The following is a 17,280-nucleotide window of genomic DNA, read 5'->3' on the forward strand; positions in this document are numbered from 1 at the left end:
ATAATCTGATTTCTAATATATAAAAGGCATGTACTATAAATTATGTATTTTCTTTGTTTTCCCCCTGATTGATATGATAAATCAAGCATCATTTTTTTCATTAGCCTAACAGTCTCTCCACACCCTCTTGATTTCCCCCATTATTTCATCCTCCTGCTCCTGAAGGGTGAATGCGTAGATATCAAAGGGGAAGCCTGCAGCGGAACAAACCAAAGTGATGCCCGATAGGGGTGACCTTCATAACAAAAGAAAAAGAAACAAAAATATAAAACGCTTTCTTTGTACAAAATAGATCAATTGAAGGTTTAAACCCTTATTTCTTATTTCCTAAAGGCGTTGTGTGACATCATGAACGCAAATAAACGTGTTTGTTTTTGTTGTCCCCCCCCCCACACCCAGTCGATGATAGGTTTTATCCGTACGGCCAAGTCAGGTGATACTTTCCGCCTCGCCATTTTGTGCTGCTGCGCCGGGTATTTATCAGAAGAGTCGTGACTATCTCGTTTACACACTGCTAGTTAGGCTCTCCTGGTACTGTAGTCTGTGTCTCATTTCAAGACTGTGGCCTTCGTTTGGTTCTGCGCATTTTTGAGTCGACATTAATAATAGATTTTGTACATTTAGTTTATTTTTATATACTTAGTGAGTAAGAATGGCGAGCGAAAGTCCCGAATACGCTCCGTTCTTCGCAGTGATGGGAGCCTCTGCGGCTATGGTGTTCAGCGGTAATTATCCTTACATTTTACACTTAAACCTGGTTGTTTGTTACACAATATGCTAACCCATTGTTGCTTTTTGCATCTTACCCAGCTCTGAATTGTCTTCCATGGTGCGTGTCTTGGACGCTTCTTGTTAAAGCCACCCGCTAGCCTTGCTAACGTCGCGATGCTAATCTTGAGCTGTCATTTATTTTAGCCTTAGATAACAGCTAGCTGGGAAAAGCCATTGACTTTGTTTTTTTCTTAACCTGCCAATGTTTTGTTATTGTTAGTTGGTTAATGCTATTATCGCTGCTAGGTTTTCTTCTGCAACAACAGACGGCTAGTTGGCAAGCTAGCTGATGACGAATACATGTTAGCTTTGATGTTAGCATACATCGGTTTTGTACGTTTTAGATTTTTGAACTGATTCAGACAGGACAACATGGTGAATAATACTGAACAAACATGTTAACCATTCGTATTAAAGCCGTGCCTATTCGTTAACAGTCATAATGTATTGAATGTGTTTAAAGGTGAGGTTAAATCCCACCTTTTTGCCACATGCCACACTACTGCATGCAAGGTTTAAGGGTGTTAAAAGCAATAGGGTTTTAGTTTTATAAAATATGATTTAATACAATAAAGTAATATTCGTTAAGCAATAGAGTAACATATTCGGAGTGACGTCGATCTGCGTAAACTGTTCGTCATTCAGTTACAATTTGTCAATTCTGTTGTGTCGCATCTAATTTAGTGCAAATTATTTTAATCTGAAAAACTGCTCTATTGTACAACTCAAATAGCGATTAGAAACATGAATCAGCTGGTTAACTTCCCTATTGCTCACAGGAATGACACAAGGTCACATGATAATCACATGATGATACTTCTGACTTGGAATTGCCATCTGAACATGTGAAAACTTACTAGAAAGTCAAAAGTTAATCATTGAGAATTCAACTTGTTAAAGAAAATAGGACACATTTAAATATAAAAAAGGACGTTTTGACTTTAAATTGTATCGGTGTGTTTGGATAGGAAGTGTTTAGTGACACAAAGTGAACTTTGAATCCGTCTTGTTTTATTGTTGCTCATACCTTTTTTTACATCTTCTGCTTTTTATTTGTTTCTCTTTTAATATAACTCTATAGCTACATAATATGCCAATGGTAAACTGTACCACAGCAGATGCCCTCACGTGACTGGTGGTATTGGTGAAGCGCCAATGGGAAATCAACAATCTGCTAATTGATCATGTTGCAGAGGGCTTGACCTGCTGTAGCTCCAGGCCTTTTGGCAACACTCATTTATGGTGGTAATAGTTTATAGGTTTTCATTAGGGAACATCACCAGAGAATGGCTTCGGTGTAAGGAAATTAGACAATATATATATATACTTTTTCTGCTGGAGTGAAATATTGGATAGTGTTCCCACCTCTTTTTGTGTCATCACAGATTTATTCATCGATATGCCTATTCAATAATCAGTGAAAGCAAAGTTTTTTACAAAAAAAAGCTGATTTAGTAACTGGTGTTTGTAGTGTTAACGTTGGTAGGGAATCACAATTTAATTCTTACCAGCTCTAAAACGAAATGATAACCAGCTCCATGCCAAACCAGCCCTGTCATAACTCAAGTTTAACGTGTAGTGATGGGCAAGGGCAGCCTGGCATTTTTTGCCCCCTGAGGCTGGCTAGCTAGCAGTAGTACTAGTCTGTGGTGGTGAAGGAGTGACAGCTGGGGAATTAGCTAGTAGTGAGGGGATCATTCTGGGACAAAGAAGGATGTAGGCAGGACGGGGACACGCGATCAGTCCGACTTCCCCATTAAGGATCTTAGTGTCTTATGGAGTCATTGATAGAAAATCATAGCGCTGTGATGTTAGTCACTTTAGCGAACACTAGGTGAAGGCCAATGGCTGCAATTAACATCCTAATTTGTCAGTAAGAGATTGATAATGAGGACTAATGTAAGTAAGAAATTCTGTGGATGTCCAAAATCTCACACTTTTTTAAAATGCATGCGATTCATCCTAATTAAATGGAACTGGTTATAATTTGCTGTGACATTTTGGTGTCAGGTGATCAATTCAGTAGCCTAGTGATGGCTTCCTGCTGTCTTTAGGGCTGATGCCTCACTCAGAACAGGTGACAATCACAAGGTGCTGTCATCCATGACAGTACCACCGCTCCCATTATAGCTTTGCTGCAGTTATTCTGTTTCCCCCCACCTCTTTCAGTATTATCTTAGCTTATAGTCCACATGTTTCACTTTCCTCTGACAACAGTTTAAGATGCATGTTTGTTAAAAAATCTTAAAACGGTGTGTTTTACATTTTCAGTGAAAACCTTTTTTCAATTTCCTGTGCAGTTCTTTGTTGGCCAAGTGACACATAATTTGTCGCAGAGTAGGTCTCTGTTATGATTTCAGTTACTTGACCTTTTATATTACATATCCCTATCTCCGTTGAACATTCGCTCTTCAATAGAAGTTATAATTGTATAATTATATATGCTGTAGACATCCCTCAGCCTCTGATGCAATAGATTGGTCGGCAAGTCTAATCATTTCTGCTTGCCTCGTATATTTTTTACACTGTGCTACAGCAAGCACGCAGTTTTCTTAGAAAGTATTTTCCAATATGACCTTCCTGATTTTGCTATGCGTAGTATCTCCCCATTCACTCGCTGTTCAGAGCAGAGCGCTCTGCTGTCTTTTGCGTGGGCACATTGCATGCAAGATCATCCCTAGCTGTGAGGCACCTCCTGCTCTGACATCACAAGACGTCACGAGGCATCCCATACGTGCAATATTCTGCAGGGAGGGAAAAAGCTCTCCACCTAAGCTGAAGGGATTAGGATTAAAACCCAGTGGTTGTGCCTCCACGTCGATGCCGAAGCTGCTTCTGCCACCCAGCAAACCTTTAATCATCGGGACAGAATGGCAGTGTTTGAGGTCTCTACCAACCCTCACCTGTCACACCTCAGTGACGCCAAGCTGACAGAGAAAGAGTGGGGTCGGGGGATAACGTTACAGACGGTAACTGTTACGCTGGTAGTTGATGGTTGAATAACTAAGAGAATCAGCTGTTCAGATGATGGTTTAGGTGTTTTTCGAACATTGTTCTATAGATCTTTTGATATGGCTTATTTAGAAAATGGGATCTTCTATCTTGGTCAACTTTTACATTTGAAATGTGGAGCTTGGCTTGTGTCCTTTGTTTGATGTGATGTGCTATATCATTTGTGATGGCGTTAGTTAGAAAACCTAGTCCACCAGCAAGAGACTTTGGCCAGAAATCCAAATATTTCTTGTGTTTCTCAGACTGTTTGCAACAACAGTGTCCAGTTATAATCAGACAAATCTATATAGACGGCCATGAGTTATTTAACCTTGTATCGACGGCATCATTCTGGTGATGTGTCGAGTCGAGGCAGTGGCCGGCTGCCATGTGCTCATTTGAAGATTGTCAAGCGTCATCTTCCCGTCTGCCTTTCTAAATCCATTTGCCAGAAAGCCTCGCAGCTAGTCTCCGAGTTAACCGAACTATCTCCATGCTTGCTCTACACCGACTTAAGAAAATAAGTTAACAGAGAGCCGGGCACATTACAAGGCTGTCCAAGATTATATCTCCAGAGCCTTTTCACATGTAATCATCATCAGTGTGTTGGCGATGGAAATGGAAAAACCATTACTTTGCCAGGTCCATTATAACAAGGTTGGCACAATAATAAAGCATGTTTGCTTACTTCATGATATAGCATTGCACATTGATGTTTTACCAAGTCACATCATATTTACTGGCAGCCATTTTGACATCTGTTTGCTAATTGCATTCAGTCAACAACTGGCTTTTACATGTTTTGTTGAATCAAGAGAACTCACAGAGGGCAAACGGCATCAATAAAGATTACAAACATGTTTCGCAATAATTACATGGAAATATGTCGAACATAGCTGGTCAGTGCTGTTTATCTTGCTTCTGCTGTGTATGAGGACATGATACGTGTGTGTGTGTGTGTGTGTGTGTGTGTGTCTCTCCTGTGTGACGTGGGAAATCTTGTCCAACCAGCCTGTCTCTGATCCCTGACACTGCCCTGCTCCGACAGGCGTTGTTAGATTCACATTCATTGTCCGTCCATCCTGGCCTTCTGTTGCTTTATTTCTAAGATTTGTTTTTCTAATCCTTATTGAGGCTCTCAGGGTAGAGACTGATGCATGCTGAACAGATTGAAGGCAAATCTGTGATATATGCAAATTCAATTGACTCACTTATCTCACCTGGAAGCTTTTTCATTCTTCTTTGTTTGTATTGGGTGCTTGCGGTTCTATATATTTCTCATTTGATTTGAAAGATTATTGATTTTCTCTTTCCCGCCCCTCCTGCAGTCAGAGCCAGCTGTGACGTAAATGCTTCCTCCTCAGTCACAGGCTGACGTAGATAATTTGCTGATGGAGCTTTTTGTTCTCCCCCCTCCCCGACACAATACAGTGATGTTTGCCAGAGTGTGGACTGGAGACGCCACACAGCAGATGTCAGTGTGTCTCCTGCTGGTTTCCTCTCCTGTACTGATGCTCTCTCTCTGGGGATGCGGCGTCCTGCTTCTCTTATAATGGCAGCAATTCCCTCAGCCTTTTCATTCAGAGAGTGATTTACAACTCTGCAGCAGTCTGTCAGGGTCCATTCCGAAATTACAAGAGCTGAAGCACGAGGAGATGAGACGAAAAGCAGATTTTCAGTTGCATATCTCTGCGACAGCGTTTGGTTATTTCCCGTTTTAAAACAATTGTGAAAATTCCCCTCATGGAGCCATGTTGGATTTTTAAGGGGAACAGAAACTAAAAGATTTTCATAATGCTTATCCATTTCTGATTTCACTTCTGTTTTAATATTCACCTGTTCCTCTGGTTGCTGTCATCCGTACACTAACCTTTAGTCTCTTGCTTTGGAGTGTGTGCGCCATCTTGTTTGTTTAGCTAAAATCATTTCCCCCTCTGTTCCCGTCCAGCCCTGGGAGCAGCCTATGGAACAGCCAAGAGTGGGACAGGCATCGCCGCCATGTCCGTGATGAGGCCGGAGCTCATCATGAAGTCCATCATCCCAGTGGTCATGGCGGGTATCATAGCCATCTACGGCCTGGTAGTGGCGGTGCTGATTGCCAACAACATCTCAGAGAAGGTCACCCTCTACAAGTGAGTGCAGCTGAACAGTCATACTTTGTGTCGTCTACATTTCTCCATTATTTGGGAGATGTCAAAAATACATTTGTTTTTAAGGCAAAATATACTAGGAAGGTCTCATTAAGTCTGTTATAAGGCAATACTGATGTGGCTCTGCTTCTTGTCATAAACAGTCAAATATAACACTGATCCTAACATTTTATTATAGCTCTACATATTCATTCATATTTGATGCATAAAAGCCAAATTGTTGCACCAATAACATTCTTACACAGCCGGGTAGTAAACAAGTGACTACAATTGAAACGGTTCCTCCCAATGCAGCCTTACAACTCTTCACCATGGGGTTATTTAATATAGATTTGATGATATATTTTCATTGAAATCCATAAGCGTGCTATATTTTTGACATTTATCCTTTTCATGATATGGAAAGTAAAATATGGCATGATTTTAAAAAGACAATAACTCCAGCTTAATCCTTTAAATTGTATTTATTTTATAAATATATGAGCAAATCTACAATGAGTTGTCTGTGCTCTCATTTTCATATTTTGGAGAAAGATTGATGTATTTACATTCTTCACAGGCTTTTTTGTTTTGTTTGATCATTTAAAAACTTGCAAGGTCGGAACAGTAAAACAAGAAAAGCCTGTTGGATTCGATTATTTCAGCAGCAGACTCATTCTTTTCTACCTAACGCAAACCTTTAACACCTTATCAACTAAACGGTGTTTTCTGTACTGCCTTTTGCTCCAAGAATGCATATCAGGCACGGAGTCAAAACGTCTTCAATCGCTCCAAGTGTTATCTCAGATCACCAACGCCCCTCATGCTGACAGACTCTTTTCTGTGTGTTCAGGAGTTTCCTCCACCTGGGCGCGGGGCTGAGCGTGGGCCTCAGTGGGCTGGCAGCAGGCTTCGCAATCGGCATCGTGGGCGACGCGGGCGTGAGGGGAACAGCTCAGCAGCCGAGGCTCTTCGTGGGCATGATCCTCATCTTGATTTTCGCAGAGGTCTTGGGTCTCTACGGTCTCATCGTCGCCCTGATCCTCTCCACGAAATAAACAACCCAAACATCTCCACTATAAAGATCTGTCCTTTATGTTGCTGCTGGAGAATAAGTGTAAAACGGGGGGAAAAATTGTAAAAAAGTCTGCCGCTCGAGATGAAAGAAGTGAAGGCGGGGAAAAAATGAATTAAAATGGCTCCATGAATATGGTCTTATCTCAACAATGTGTACAGTTGTCCCAATTTGATAGTCAACTTGTAAATGCGCAATGTAGTGATTCGTCTGTCGTGTGTGAGTGTGTGTGTGTTTCAAAATTGTATGATGAAGATTCCTTTTTTCCCTCCACTTATTTCAGGCCTTGAGGCAAGCCGAGGCAGCTTGTCTGTCTCAAAGAGCTGACCACAGGCCGCACAGCGTCTCCTCCCCACACACCTGGGAGTTGACACAATCTCTGCATTAATCTTGAGGATCTATTTGTAAAGAGAAATGTATATGGACTTACGATTTTTTTTTTTTTCAACTGATTTTATTTATAAGAAATTGTTCATTGAACTGTTTAATGCAGCAAAAGTCTTTAATTCCCCAGGATATATTATACATATATACAGACATATATATATATATATCTACATAGATTTAATGCACTGTGGGTTAATTGTGATAAGTGGTTGGAATTCCTTCTGGATGTATGGATGTAACTCATGGTTTAATAATTAAGATTGCCTTTACTATGTTGCTGTTGGGGTTTTCTGTGTATCTGTATTCTAATCATTACTCAAACGTCAGTGTTTTCCTGTAGTACTGCTGTTTGCATTAAAGGTGTGTGTGCCCCGTGATGGGTCTCACAATGTGTAATTTCCAACGGTCATCTCCATCTTATTCACCTCCCTCATCTGTGGCTGTAACTCCATCTCTTCCACATTCCAGCCATTAAGATCCTGCATGGGTTTCAGTGTTTTGTTGCTGTTGGATATGAAGCGGAAGAGCAGGCTAGTTTCAGAAGATTTAATCCAGATCAAAAATAAAAGAAACTACTTCCTGTTTTATAAAAAAGACTCTAGTTTAAATGACACAAAGACTTGGTGTTTGTAGCATGCGGCAGAACCCTGTGAGATGAGTGTTCAAAGTTTGGCCTAGTTTCACTCGGAGCTGGTCCGATTTGATCTGGGGTTTGTTTTCTGAAGGTGGAACTGCTGCTGACGCATTAACTAAGAGCCAATCTACAATCCTGTATTACCACTGATATTGAAGTTATCCTGATGTCAATCGAATTAAAGAAGATTCCAACTTAGATGTGACTGGCTTCAAACGCATAATGGATGTATATTTTACAGTGACACTTAGACGGGAAGCATGACTTGCACTTTTAGTAGTATCATTATGTTCATGTCTTCCTGTTACACTTGTAAATGTGGTTAACACAACAGCTGTGACTTGACACTGACTCACACAAAGCCTGCTCTGTACATTTGGCAGATACTGACATTAGGTATAAAAGGTTTAAGAAAAGAGTTAAAAGCAGATAATCAGCAAATAGTTTAATATTGTTAAACTGTACAGGACAAAAATGCAACATGGAAATCATCTGAACAATCACTAACATTTATGTATTACAATGTACATTTTACAGAGCCTCTGTTCAAACGTAAACCATTTTGAGCAAACGTAATCTTGGTTCAAGATGTTTGGAGGCTGCTGAGCAGAGTCTGAGCGATGCTGCTGATGGCGCTGAAGGTGGCACTGTCGGGAAACGACTGCATGAAGTCTTTGCCCTCCTCTAGGCTGGTGCTGAGCAGAGGATCCAAGGGCACAGAGCCTGAAATGGGCAAAACATGATGTTGATAACTGATTAACCACACGACGTTATGCCTTAAAAGTATCACTCCCAAGGGATTCAGTAATTCATGATAAATAGTGAGTCAAGTGGATGTTAAGGGATATTCACTAATCAAATACTTCCCTGTGTAAAGCAGCACAGACACAGCTGGCTTGCCACAGGGTGATCTGAATTAGCTGCATCATAACTCAAGACATTGATCTGCATACAAGGCCGATAATCCCTTTAGGGCAACCATTAAATGATCTATTAATTTGACCCAGACCTATTGATGAGTATGCATCAAGCCCTCACTGAGGTATTTTTAAACCTGCTGTGAAAATCTGAGATCCCGATCGACCATTTTCGCAGACATGACAGTGATGTAAAATGCTTTCGAAATCATGAATGGAGGGTGAGGGGGATGTCACAGTGTGGTGCGACACCCTGTGGCTGGAAGCTAGCATTACATTTGATTCAACCCCACTGGACTCACCGAGGAATATTGACCCGGTCAGTTTGGCTAACTCTTCACCTCCACCTTTTGAGAATATGTTGCTGCACTCCTGAAAAGAGAGAATATTTGTTACAAATGACAGAAAAAACGAAATGATTCAAGTATGTCTTGGGAGATCTAAATTGAGTACATATTTAAAACAGGTAATACAGCAATTTATTCCAGAGGTTTTTTCTGTCCTTCATTGTCTGACTTTGATGCACATTGCTGTAACTACAACTTCATTAGGAATTATTGATATTTCATTTCTGAACCGTACAAAGGTTTACTTACTGAGCAGTGTGGACAAACAAACCCGCTCATGTTCTCAATGATGCCCAGGATCCGTACCCCTGTTTTCTTACAGAAGGTGATCTCTCTCCTCACATCTCCTGTAGAAACTGCCTGTAACCAACACATAACAGGAAGAACAATCATCACTGGATATCATAGGGTCTTGTTTATAGTTCAATACATCTTGAACAAAGCAGCTCAACTGGCTCACATAGACAAGTGAGCCACAGTGCCCTTCACGCTACTCTTTAAATTGACTTTTAAACAGACATGTAAAACCATATAAATGTATGTTGTTGCACAGTTACATTTGACAGTGAATTTGCCAGTTTTAGTTGGTCTTCTAACTCCTATTATGGACTGTAAGATCTCTGCAGATACCTGAGGTGTGGTGACCAAAACAGCTCCATCCAATCTGTGTTTTTTAAGGTTGTCCACCACCGCCAAATGCTCGTCAGACGTGCCTGGCGGGGTGTCGATGAGCAGCACATCCAGCTCTCCCCACGCTACATCCGACACAAACTGGCCAATCAAAGCTGTGAGACGGGGCATTCAGAGAAGGAGAGGATATTGGTAGAGGAAGGTGTTAGAACCGTGTTTAAACCATGCCCCACACGTTTTTTCTTGAGACACAGAAGAATAGGAGAATAGTTTACCTGTTTTCTTGGGCCCCCTCCACACCACTGCTTCGTCTGGGTCCTCCAGCAGGAAGCCGATGGACATGAGGGCGAGGCTCTTCTCTGCATCAGTGTAGACCGGCACCCATCCTGAGTCACACTGGTGCACGTCAGTCCGTCCCACATTCAGCATGCGCGGGATACTGGGGCCACAGAGGTCAATATCCAGGATGCCAACCTGATGAACACAGAGTAATATTAGTAAGTCCATTTACTTATGCTTAGTTTTCCCTAAAACGATGTATTGCGCACAGGTATAAACTGATTATTATCACATTGCAATTAAATAATGGGGAGTAACATACTGACTGTTTATTATGTGTTCTTGCATGCATTACAACCACGTGTGCAGTGTTAAATGACACTCTGCTGCACAAACACTCAGCAGGTCTTTGAACTCACCTTGTTGCCAGCATGCCTGAGAGCCAGGGCTAACTCTGTGGTGATGGTGCTCTTTCCCACTCCTCCTTTCCCCGACAGCACCAACACAACATGCCGGACCTGGGACATGCCCCCGTCTCACGTCATGAACGCAGCAGATACATGTAAAGTTAGTACTAAAGTTATGTCGCAGACTCGCAGTTATGAAAGGGAGCACGTTTCATCACCTGAGTTCAGAAGTGCAACGTAACAAGGTGAGAGTTCGATATGCATAACATTAGAAACTATATAATAACTTTTTGTATTACGTTTAGCTTCTCCGAGGATATAGAAGTATTTCGGTAAGCTCTTATTTAGCAGCTGAAAGAGCTGAATCTTTCAAACGTAAGCCTATTTCTAATTAGCTCCCGCTAGCCGGTTAGCTAAGCTATAAATGCGTAACTAATATACAACAGTCGGCAGTTTCTAACAGCTGCCATCAATAAAGAACAATGATACGACCTAAATATAGGAATGTAACCTTCTGATGAACTTTGTTGACGGGTAACTTTGACTTACCATTATTTTGTTCCATGTTTTGGATTTGATGCATGTACCGAATTCAACTACTTCCGTATAACCCCGTGCCACCTAGCCAATCACACAGCCCCGGTTACAGATAAGTCCCGCCCCTTTTCCAACACCACCAATGGGCTGTTGCAGCATGGAGCATTTACTCACACTGCAAGAGCTCTCAATATATGGAATAACGAGTTTTAGTGTTTCTGTCAGCAGAATGTTTAGATGTCGTGATAAAGTGAGAACTATTTGCACTGGATGCGAATATACAGTTAGATAAGAACATGTAAATTAACTCCTCCCTCTTATCCAATAAGTACACGATGAGGGCGTGGAGAAGTAATGTTTACTTTTGGCTTGCTGCGAAGTGGGACAGAGTGTAAACTGCACCTGTCACACTGTAGCATACTGAAGCATACTGAGAAACACACTGGCATTCACATGAGCCACTGCAATACGGTGAATAGGACGACTACTGTAAGGTAAGAATGCTAAAATGTATTCAGGCTGTATTGTGGTTTACTTTGTTTAGTATCTGAGTTCAGATGAAGATACATAACAGCAACACATCAGATGTAGTGGTACAGAATACAACAACAGTTTGTGCATTGATTTAAACATCCAGCAGATGCTATTATCTTGACTTGCAGTGAGAATCTCAATCTGAGATACTCTTGGTGCACTGATTTGGAGTGGATTGCTGTGTCTGAACAGGAAGTATTGGCAGGACATGGACAGTGGTGTGGTTTTCAGTCAATCTGAAACATGCAAACTTGTCCCTGTCCTCAGTCAAACACTTGCCCTGAAAGCTACTGCGGGTTGTCTTCTCTGGAATGTCATTACATGTGCATAAGTAGGGTAAAGCCCAATTAAAGTGAGACTAGCTCCAGACTAACTAATCTAAATTAATGGCAGTTATCTCCTGCACCTGCTTCCAAAGCAGTCACCAGCTGCTGTGTTCAGTGGTGGCATGAACCGCAACATGCTATCAGGTTTGGCTACTGCGTTTAGTTAAAAAAAACAAAAACACTCTTGGTGTAAATGTTATCATGGTATAGAAAAAAATACTTTTTAATACAATAAAAACGAGCACCTATAAAAGAGGATACATTAAAATGTGGGTAATGTAAACAAGGATACTACTCAGAAAAACCACAACACTGCAATTGAGGCAATTACATTTATGATTACTGGGTATAAAAACATTTCGTTTTTTTTTTTTTACAAACATATCAGTCATTGTTGTTTGGGGTTCAATACATCTGGAAACATGAACCGGTAAAGTTATAAGTTATGACTCAAAAAGCCATGTGCCATACCTATCTTCGTGAATACACACTGGAGAGAGGCAGAATAATGTTTTTGTCATTGGAATTGAATCAGTTTTCGATGTTAGTTCTGTCGCACGCTGGATCAAATTTTGGGTTTCCTCAAAAGTGGAGGTTATGCTGCATTTTAATTTGTCTTCTTCTATCCGTAAATATAAGTCAGTTCCAAATGTAATGCTATTAGCTTTGCATCTACACTTCTCTAATATGGTTAATTGAAGTGCTGCATCATTTTGTAAAAGTGCTGCATCATTTTGTAAAAGTGGCAATACTACTGTAGCATCCGTGAAAACACAAGGATATTACAATCTGTGATCACTGATTTATGACTGGTACACATTGTAGTCCCAATGTTCAGGTGACCTATCTGCAGAGAAAGGGAGCTGTGTGCTGCTACAGTGGCAAACCAGAGGGCTTGGTTTAAATGTTAAACAAGTGCGTGGAAACACTTCTTGCGGCCAACTGCGGCATATGGGCTGGATAGAAATAGGTGAGCTGTAGCGCACCAGTCAGTACGGGACCAGACTGGTTTCCTTTTCTAAATATTATGCAGACACCGACTGTAAGGAGAGTAAAGGTTAAACTGCTGAACTGAGGGAATCTGAGAGAGGACGTTTGATCTTTCAAATGTAGGTGTCCCACTAGTTTGTGAAACATTGTAAGAAAGATTATTGAAATATAAGAGAAAAACACATTCCACCAATTTATGAGTAATACCACAGCAGCTTAAACATGTAAAAGAATTGAACTAATGTTTTCATCTCTTTGGTCCCTTATGTTGCGGTCAAACTCATATTCAGCATATTCAAAGATGAATTATCTAATATAATAGATGGCTATCAAAATTAATCATCAAATATTTGAATAATTGATCAAAGGGTTTGACAGATATATTTTTTTAAAGAAAAGCAAACATTTTCTGATTCCTGCTTTTTAACGTGAATTTGTTCTGGTTTCTTTAAGACAGTCAACTTTATATGTATGAGTTGTGGACAAATCAAGACATCTGAGGATGTCGTCTTACGCTTTGAGAAACACCGATTAACACATCTTTACCATATTCTGAATTTGTATGTACCAAAAAACGTAGTGTTTAGTAGAGGAAATCATTAACACACTAGTCAACAACAACAATTATTCTTGGTTGAAGATTTCATCTATAAGCTGTTATTCCACGAATGCGCTATTCAGTCCGAAATAGGGAGTCATGTCTGTCTTTGTTCTTCAAACACAGCCTGTACTCTACATGTGTCAAGACAATGTTTGAACTCAAAAAACAAATACACCCCTGTTTGCTATCCTGGCTCCAAAATGGTGGAACGAGCTCCCAATTGATATCAGGACATCAGAGAGTCTGCATTCATGGTTGAATGCACTTATTGTAAGTTGCTTTGGATACAAGTGTCAGCTAAAAGAAGTGTAATGTATTTGGAAAGGAACCAGGAGTTCAGCACGGTCCATAGCTTACTGTACACATGGCAGCTGATTGAGGAGTTGTTCGATCCACAGAGCTGCCATGCTGAGAAGAGGCAGGAGCGGACGGGCTCGCCATTCAGCCTGGAGTGAAACACGGAAAGACACGGATGCCATGGCAGTGATCCAGACGTCAGACAGAGGGGGGTTGGAAGGCCAGGTGACCACACAGGTGAGACATTAGGGAATATAGAGTGTAACAAAAAGAAAGTGGATCAAAGTGTGGGCTGAAAAGATTGCATTTTTAAAGGTGTTGGAGATCAAATCTATGTATATTACTGAATAGAGAGAGACGCTTTCCAGGGGATATTAAATATATAGTTTGGTGTGACTTTATGACCGATACCATTTCAGCCTGAGGGCCAGTAGTTTTCCACTTGGACTGTCCCCTCTCTGAAAGGGCTGTGTGTAAGACAGTCAGCTCTTCAAAGGCAAGGAAAGCAAGTTTAGTATTTTTGGAAGGGGGTCTCGTTTTACTTACAGGCACACATGACTTGTGTAACCAATAGGAACAGCTTTTAGGGAAAATACTTTTCAGTCTTTCAAACATGCTTCTCATTTCGCTCTTCATAGAGATCTAATTCCTTCTCCCGCTACCAAGCCCTGGACCATGGCCATGTGTTCAGACTTACAAGATGCCGTTTGTCTCAATCAGATCAGCAACATGGAGCTTGAAGTGGATTACCTGGAGAGTGCTCAGGCCATGTCTGAGGTGGTGGCCTTGCCCGGTACTGAACCGGTGACCGGGGAGTCTTTCTGCCAGTGTGACCGACAGGAAGAGCTCAGCCTGGGCCTCAGCGTCAGCGCTGACTGCCTCTGTGGGGAGGAGGATCAGGGTGAGCAAAGCACAGTACTAAACTGATGAACAAAGCAGAGTATACTGTTTATGAGAGTAGTGATGAATCTGGGCAGATATGGCTTTTCTCACTAAGTATAACATACAAATACTATTATTCGCTTTTTGTGATTATTTCACTAGATGTTCCTACTTCACAGCTGACTGGAAAGTCAAAAAAAGACAGAACACTAGTGGAATATAAAGAAACGGTTATAAATGACTTTAACTATTTAACTATTTGATACCAATGCATGATAGACGATATGAATGTAATACAATCCATTTGAATCCATGATAATAGTTTTAGCAGTAAATTGCTGTGGAATAAACTACTAAATAAATAGAAACATTTAGTATAAAATAGAATACAATTTTAAAACAAAATAGGTATTAAAGGTGGGGTAGGTAAGTTTGAGAAACCGGCTCGAGATACACTTTTTGTTATATTCCATGGAATGCTCTTAACATCCCGATAGCAATGAATATCTGAAGTGCTTTGACAAAAAATCCATAACAAAAATTCATCTGTGGAAGCCGTGGTGCTGTAAAAAGCACGACCAATCATTTTAGCCGGCCCGGCTAAAATAACTGGATGGCCTACCTGCCTGTCAGCCTTCCATCTGTGCACAAACTGATCTCGTGCCCTCATTGGTCATGTGCGCGTTCCTGTGTGTTGGAGGAGGGGCTCTGTAAGGAAGTGGCAGATTTTTTCCGGGGGGTGTATTTTCAAATTCTCGCAATCTCAAGCTGGTTTCTCCAAAATTACCTACCCCGCCTTTAAATAAAAGCACAATGAAATAGAATTTTTTGTTAAACTTTTAAAAAGTATTGAATAAAACAACAATGAAATAGAATACAATTTTACAACTTAAATGAAATAAGTGAATAAATTATGTAAGAAAAAAGTTCAAATCTTAATCATCCAGCTAATATATATTATATATATACATGTTTTTGTTCCCAGGTTTTGACTGGGAGTGGGACGAGCGCTTCAACTCATCCGGAGCCTTCCTCAGCTGTGACAACAGGAAGGTGAGCTTTCACACAGACTACAGCTGCGGCACAGCGGCTATCCGCGGCACCAAGGAGCTCGCAGAGGGACAACACTTCTGGGAAGTGAAGATGACCTCTCCCATCTATGGAACTGATATGGTGGGTAGCAAACATTTTACAAATTCTGGAAGTCATATGATAAGTGGCCTGGAGATGCTCTCTTCACATCTTCTAGTGAAGAGATGGAACTAGTCAACCTGTTTGATTCGGTTTTGATCATTTTGTCTGTGTAGATGGTGGGCATTGGGACTTCAGAGGTGAACCTGGAGAAGTTCAAATTCAGCTTTGGCAGCCTGCTGGGAAATGATGAAGATAGCTGGGGGCTCTCCTACACAGGTGAGAGGGTTAATACAGGAAAGCTCTGTGCTTTCACTTGAGTATTTTTAAGTGTTCCAGATTGGACCCTTGTTGTTACCGGTTGTTACATACGAGTTGTGACATTTGAGTAGTGAGCATTTCCACCAAAGAGACGTTCCCACTTTGAACTTCCCCTAGGATTTAAGTCAATGCTTTTAAAATAATGGTATTATAAGCAATTCTGAGAACTTGTTACACCACAGAGAATACAAATTAAATACTATTTACTATCACAATTGTTTGAAGGTTTCCTCCAGCACAAAGGGGACAAAGTGAGGTTCTCCTCTCGGTTTGGCCAGGGCTCCATCATAGGAGTGCACCTCGACACCTGGCATGGCACCCTGACTTTCTACAAGAACCGGCACTGCATAGGTGAGAGTTTCTCTCTAATTCAATCAGTGAGCGCCATAATACCCAGGAACATTTCAATGTAGCTATGACTGCCTTGTTTTTCACCCTGATATGTTCTTCTTCTCTTTTACAGGTGTTGCTTCCACAAGGCTGCAGAACAAGAAGTTCTACCCCATGGTTTGCTCCACGGCAGCTAAAAGCAGTATGAAGGTGATCCGTGCCTGCTACACCCCCACCTCCCTGCAGTACCTTTGCTGCACCCGGCTCCGCCAAATATTGCCCAACTGCCCGGACGTCCTCGGTGCTGTGGATCTGCCCCCCGGCCTCCACTCCCAGCTCCACCTGCAGCTCGGCTGGGTCTTCACGCTCAGCAGCAGCCCCGAAGCCTCGGAGCAGAACGAGGACTTGTTTGATGATTTCCAAGAAGAAATTAGTCTGCCTTCCAGCCCCATCCCGAGCCCAGTCTCCACCCTGAGTGCCTGCCCCTCCCCCAGCCCCTGCACCAGCCACTTCCTCGACACGGTCCCCTACCAGTGCTCCTGTCCAACATCACCTCAAACTCAGCCATGCACTTGCCACTGCCCTCCCACTCCTCCCAGCAGCGAATACGACAGCTGCTGCTCTGAACCTGAGGATTACCAAAGCAAAAGATGCCGCTGGACATGACCCCGGTGTTTGGCGAACAGCTATTCTACGACTGCCATCGACATCTCCTGTTGGAAATTATAAGTGCAACCTCATCTTTGAGCCAATATTTGTACTTT

The 17,280-nt window shown here is 41.6% G+C and overlaps 3 protein-coding genes across 4 annotated transcripts; 2 read left to right on the plus strand and 1 right to left on the minus strand.

Annotated features, from left to right (window-relative positions):
• Positions 1-451: 451 nt before the first annotated feature.
• On the plus strand, positions 452-7,756 carry atp6v0cb (ATPase H+ transporting V0 subunit cb). The gene is made up of 3 exons (XM_034106868.2): positions 452-725; positions 5,711-5,894; positions 6,745-7,756. Exons 1-3 carry the CDS (start codon positions 653-655, stop codon positions 6,947-6,949), a joined length of 462 nt encoding a protein of 153 aa, XP_033962759.1. The 5' UTR covers positions 452-652; the 3' UTR covers positions 6,950-7,756.
• Positions 7,757-8,417: 661 nt separating this feature from the next.
• nubp2 (nucleotide binding protein 2 (MinD homolog, E. coli)) lies at positions 8,418-11,219 on the minus strand. Its single transcript, XM_034106867.1, has 7 exons — positions 11,117-11,219; positions 10,580-10,695; positions 10,157-10,355; positions 9,882-10,036; positions 9,501-9,611; positions 9,207-9,276; positions 8,418-8,710 (listed from the first exon to the last, which is right to left on the minus strand). Exons 1-7 carry the CDS (start codon positions 11,148-11,150, stop codon positions 8,571-8,573), a joined length of 825 nt encoding a protein of 274 aa, XP_033962758.1. The 5' UTR covers positions 11,151-11,219; the 3' UTR covers positions 8,418-8,570.
• On the plus strand, positions 10,704-17,268 carry spsb3b (splA/ryanodine receptor domain and SOCS box containing 3b). 2 transcript variants are annotated; one of them, XM_034106865.2, is made up of 7 exons: positions 10,704-10,812; positions 13,954-14,089; positions 14,573-14,753; positions 15,720-15,907; positions 16,042-16,144; positions 16,412-16,537; positions 16,650-17,268. In XM_034106865.2, the coding sequence occupies exons 2-7, from the start codon at positions 13,961-13,963 to the stop codon at positions 17,180-17,182; spliced, it is 1,260 nt and encodes a 419-aa protein (XP_033962756.1). In that variant the 5' UTR covers positions 10,704-10,812; positions 13,954-13,960; the 3' UTR covers positions 17,183-17,268. The 2 variants fall into 2 exon arrangements, with proteins under 2 accessions (XP_033962756.1, XP_033962755.1); XM_034106864.2 differs by lacking the exon at positions 10,704-10,812 and adding an exon at positions 11,459-11,598.
• The last annotated feature ends 12 nt before the right edge of the window (positions 17,269-17,280 follow it).

The sequence above is a fragment of the Pseudochaenichthys georgianus genome, chromosome 19 (assembly GCF_902827115.2).
Source record: "Pseudochaenichthys georgianus chromosome 19, fPseGeo1.2, whole genome shotgun sequence".
Taxonomy (NCBI): Eukaryota; Metazoa; Chordata; class Actinopteri; order Perciformes; family Channichthyidae; genus Pseudochaenichthys; species Pseudochaenichthys georgianus.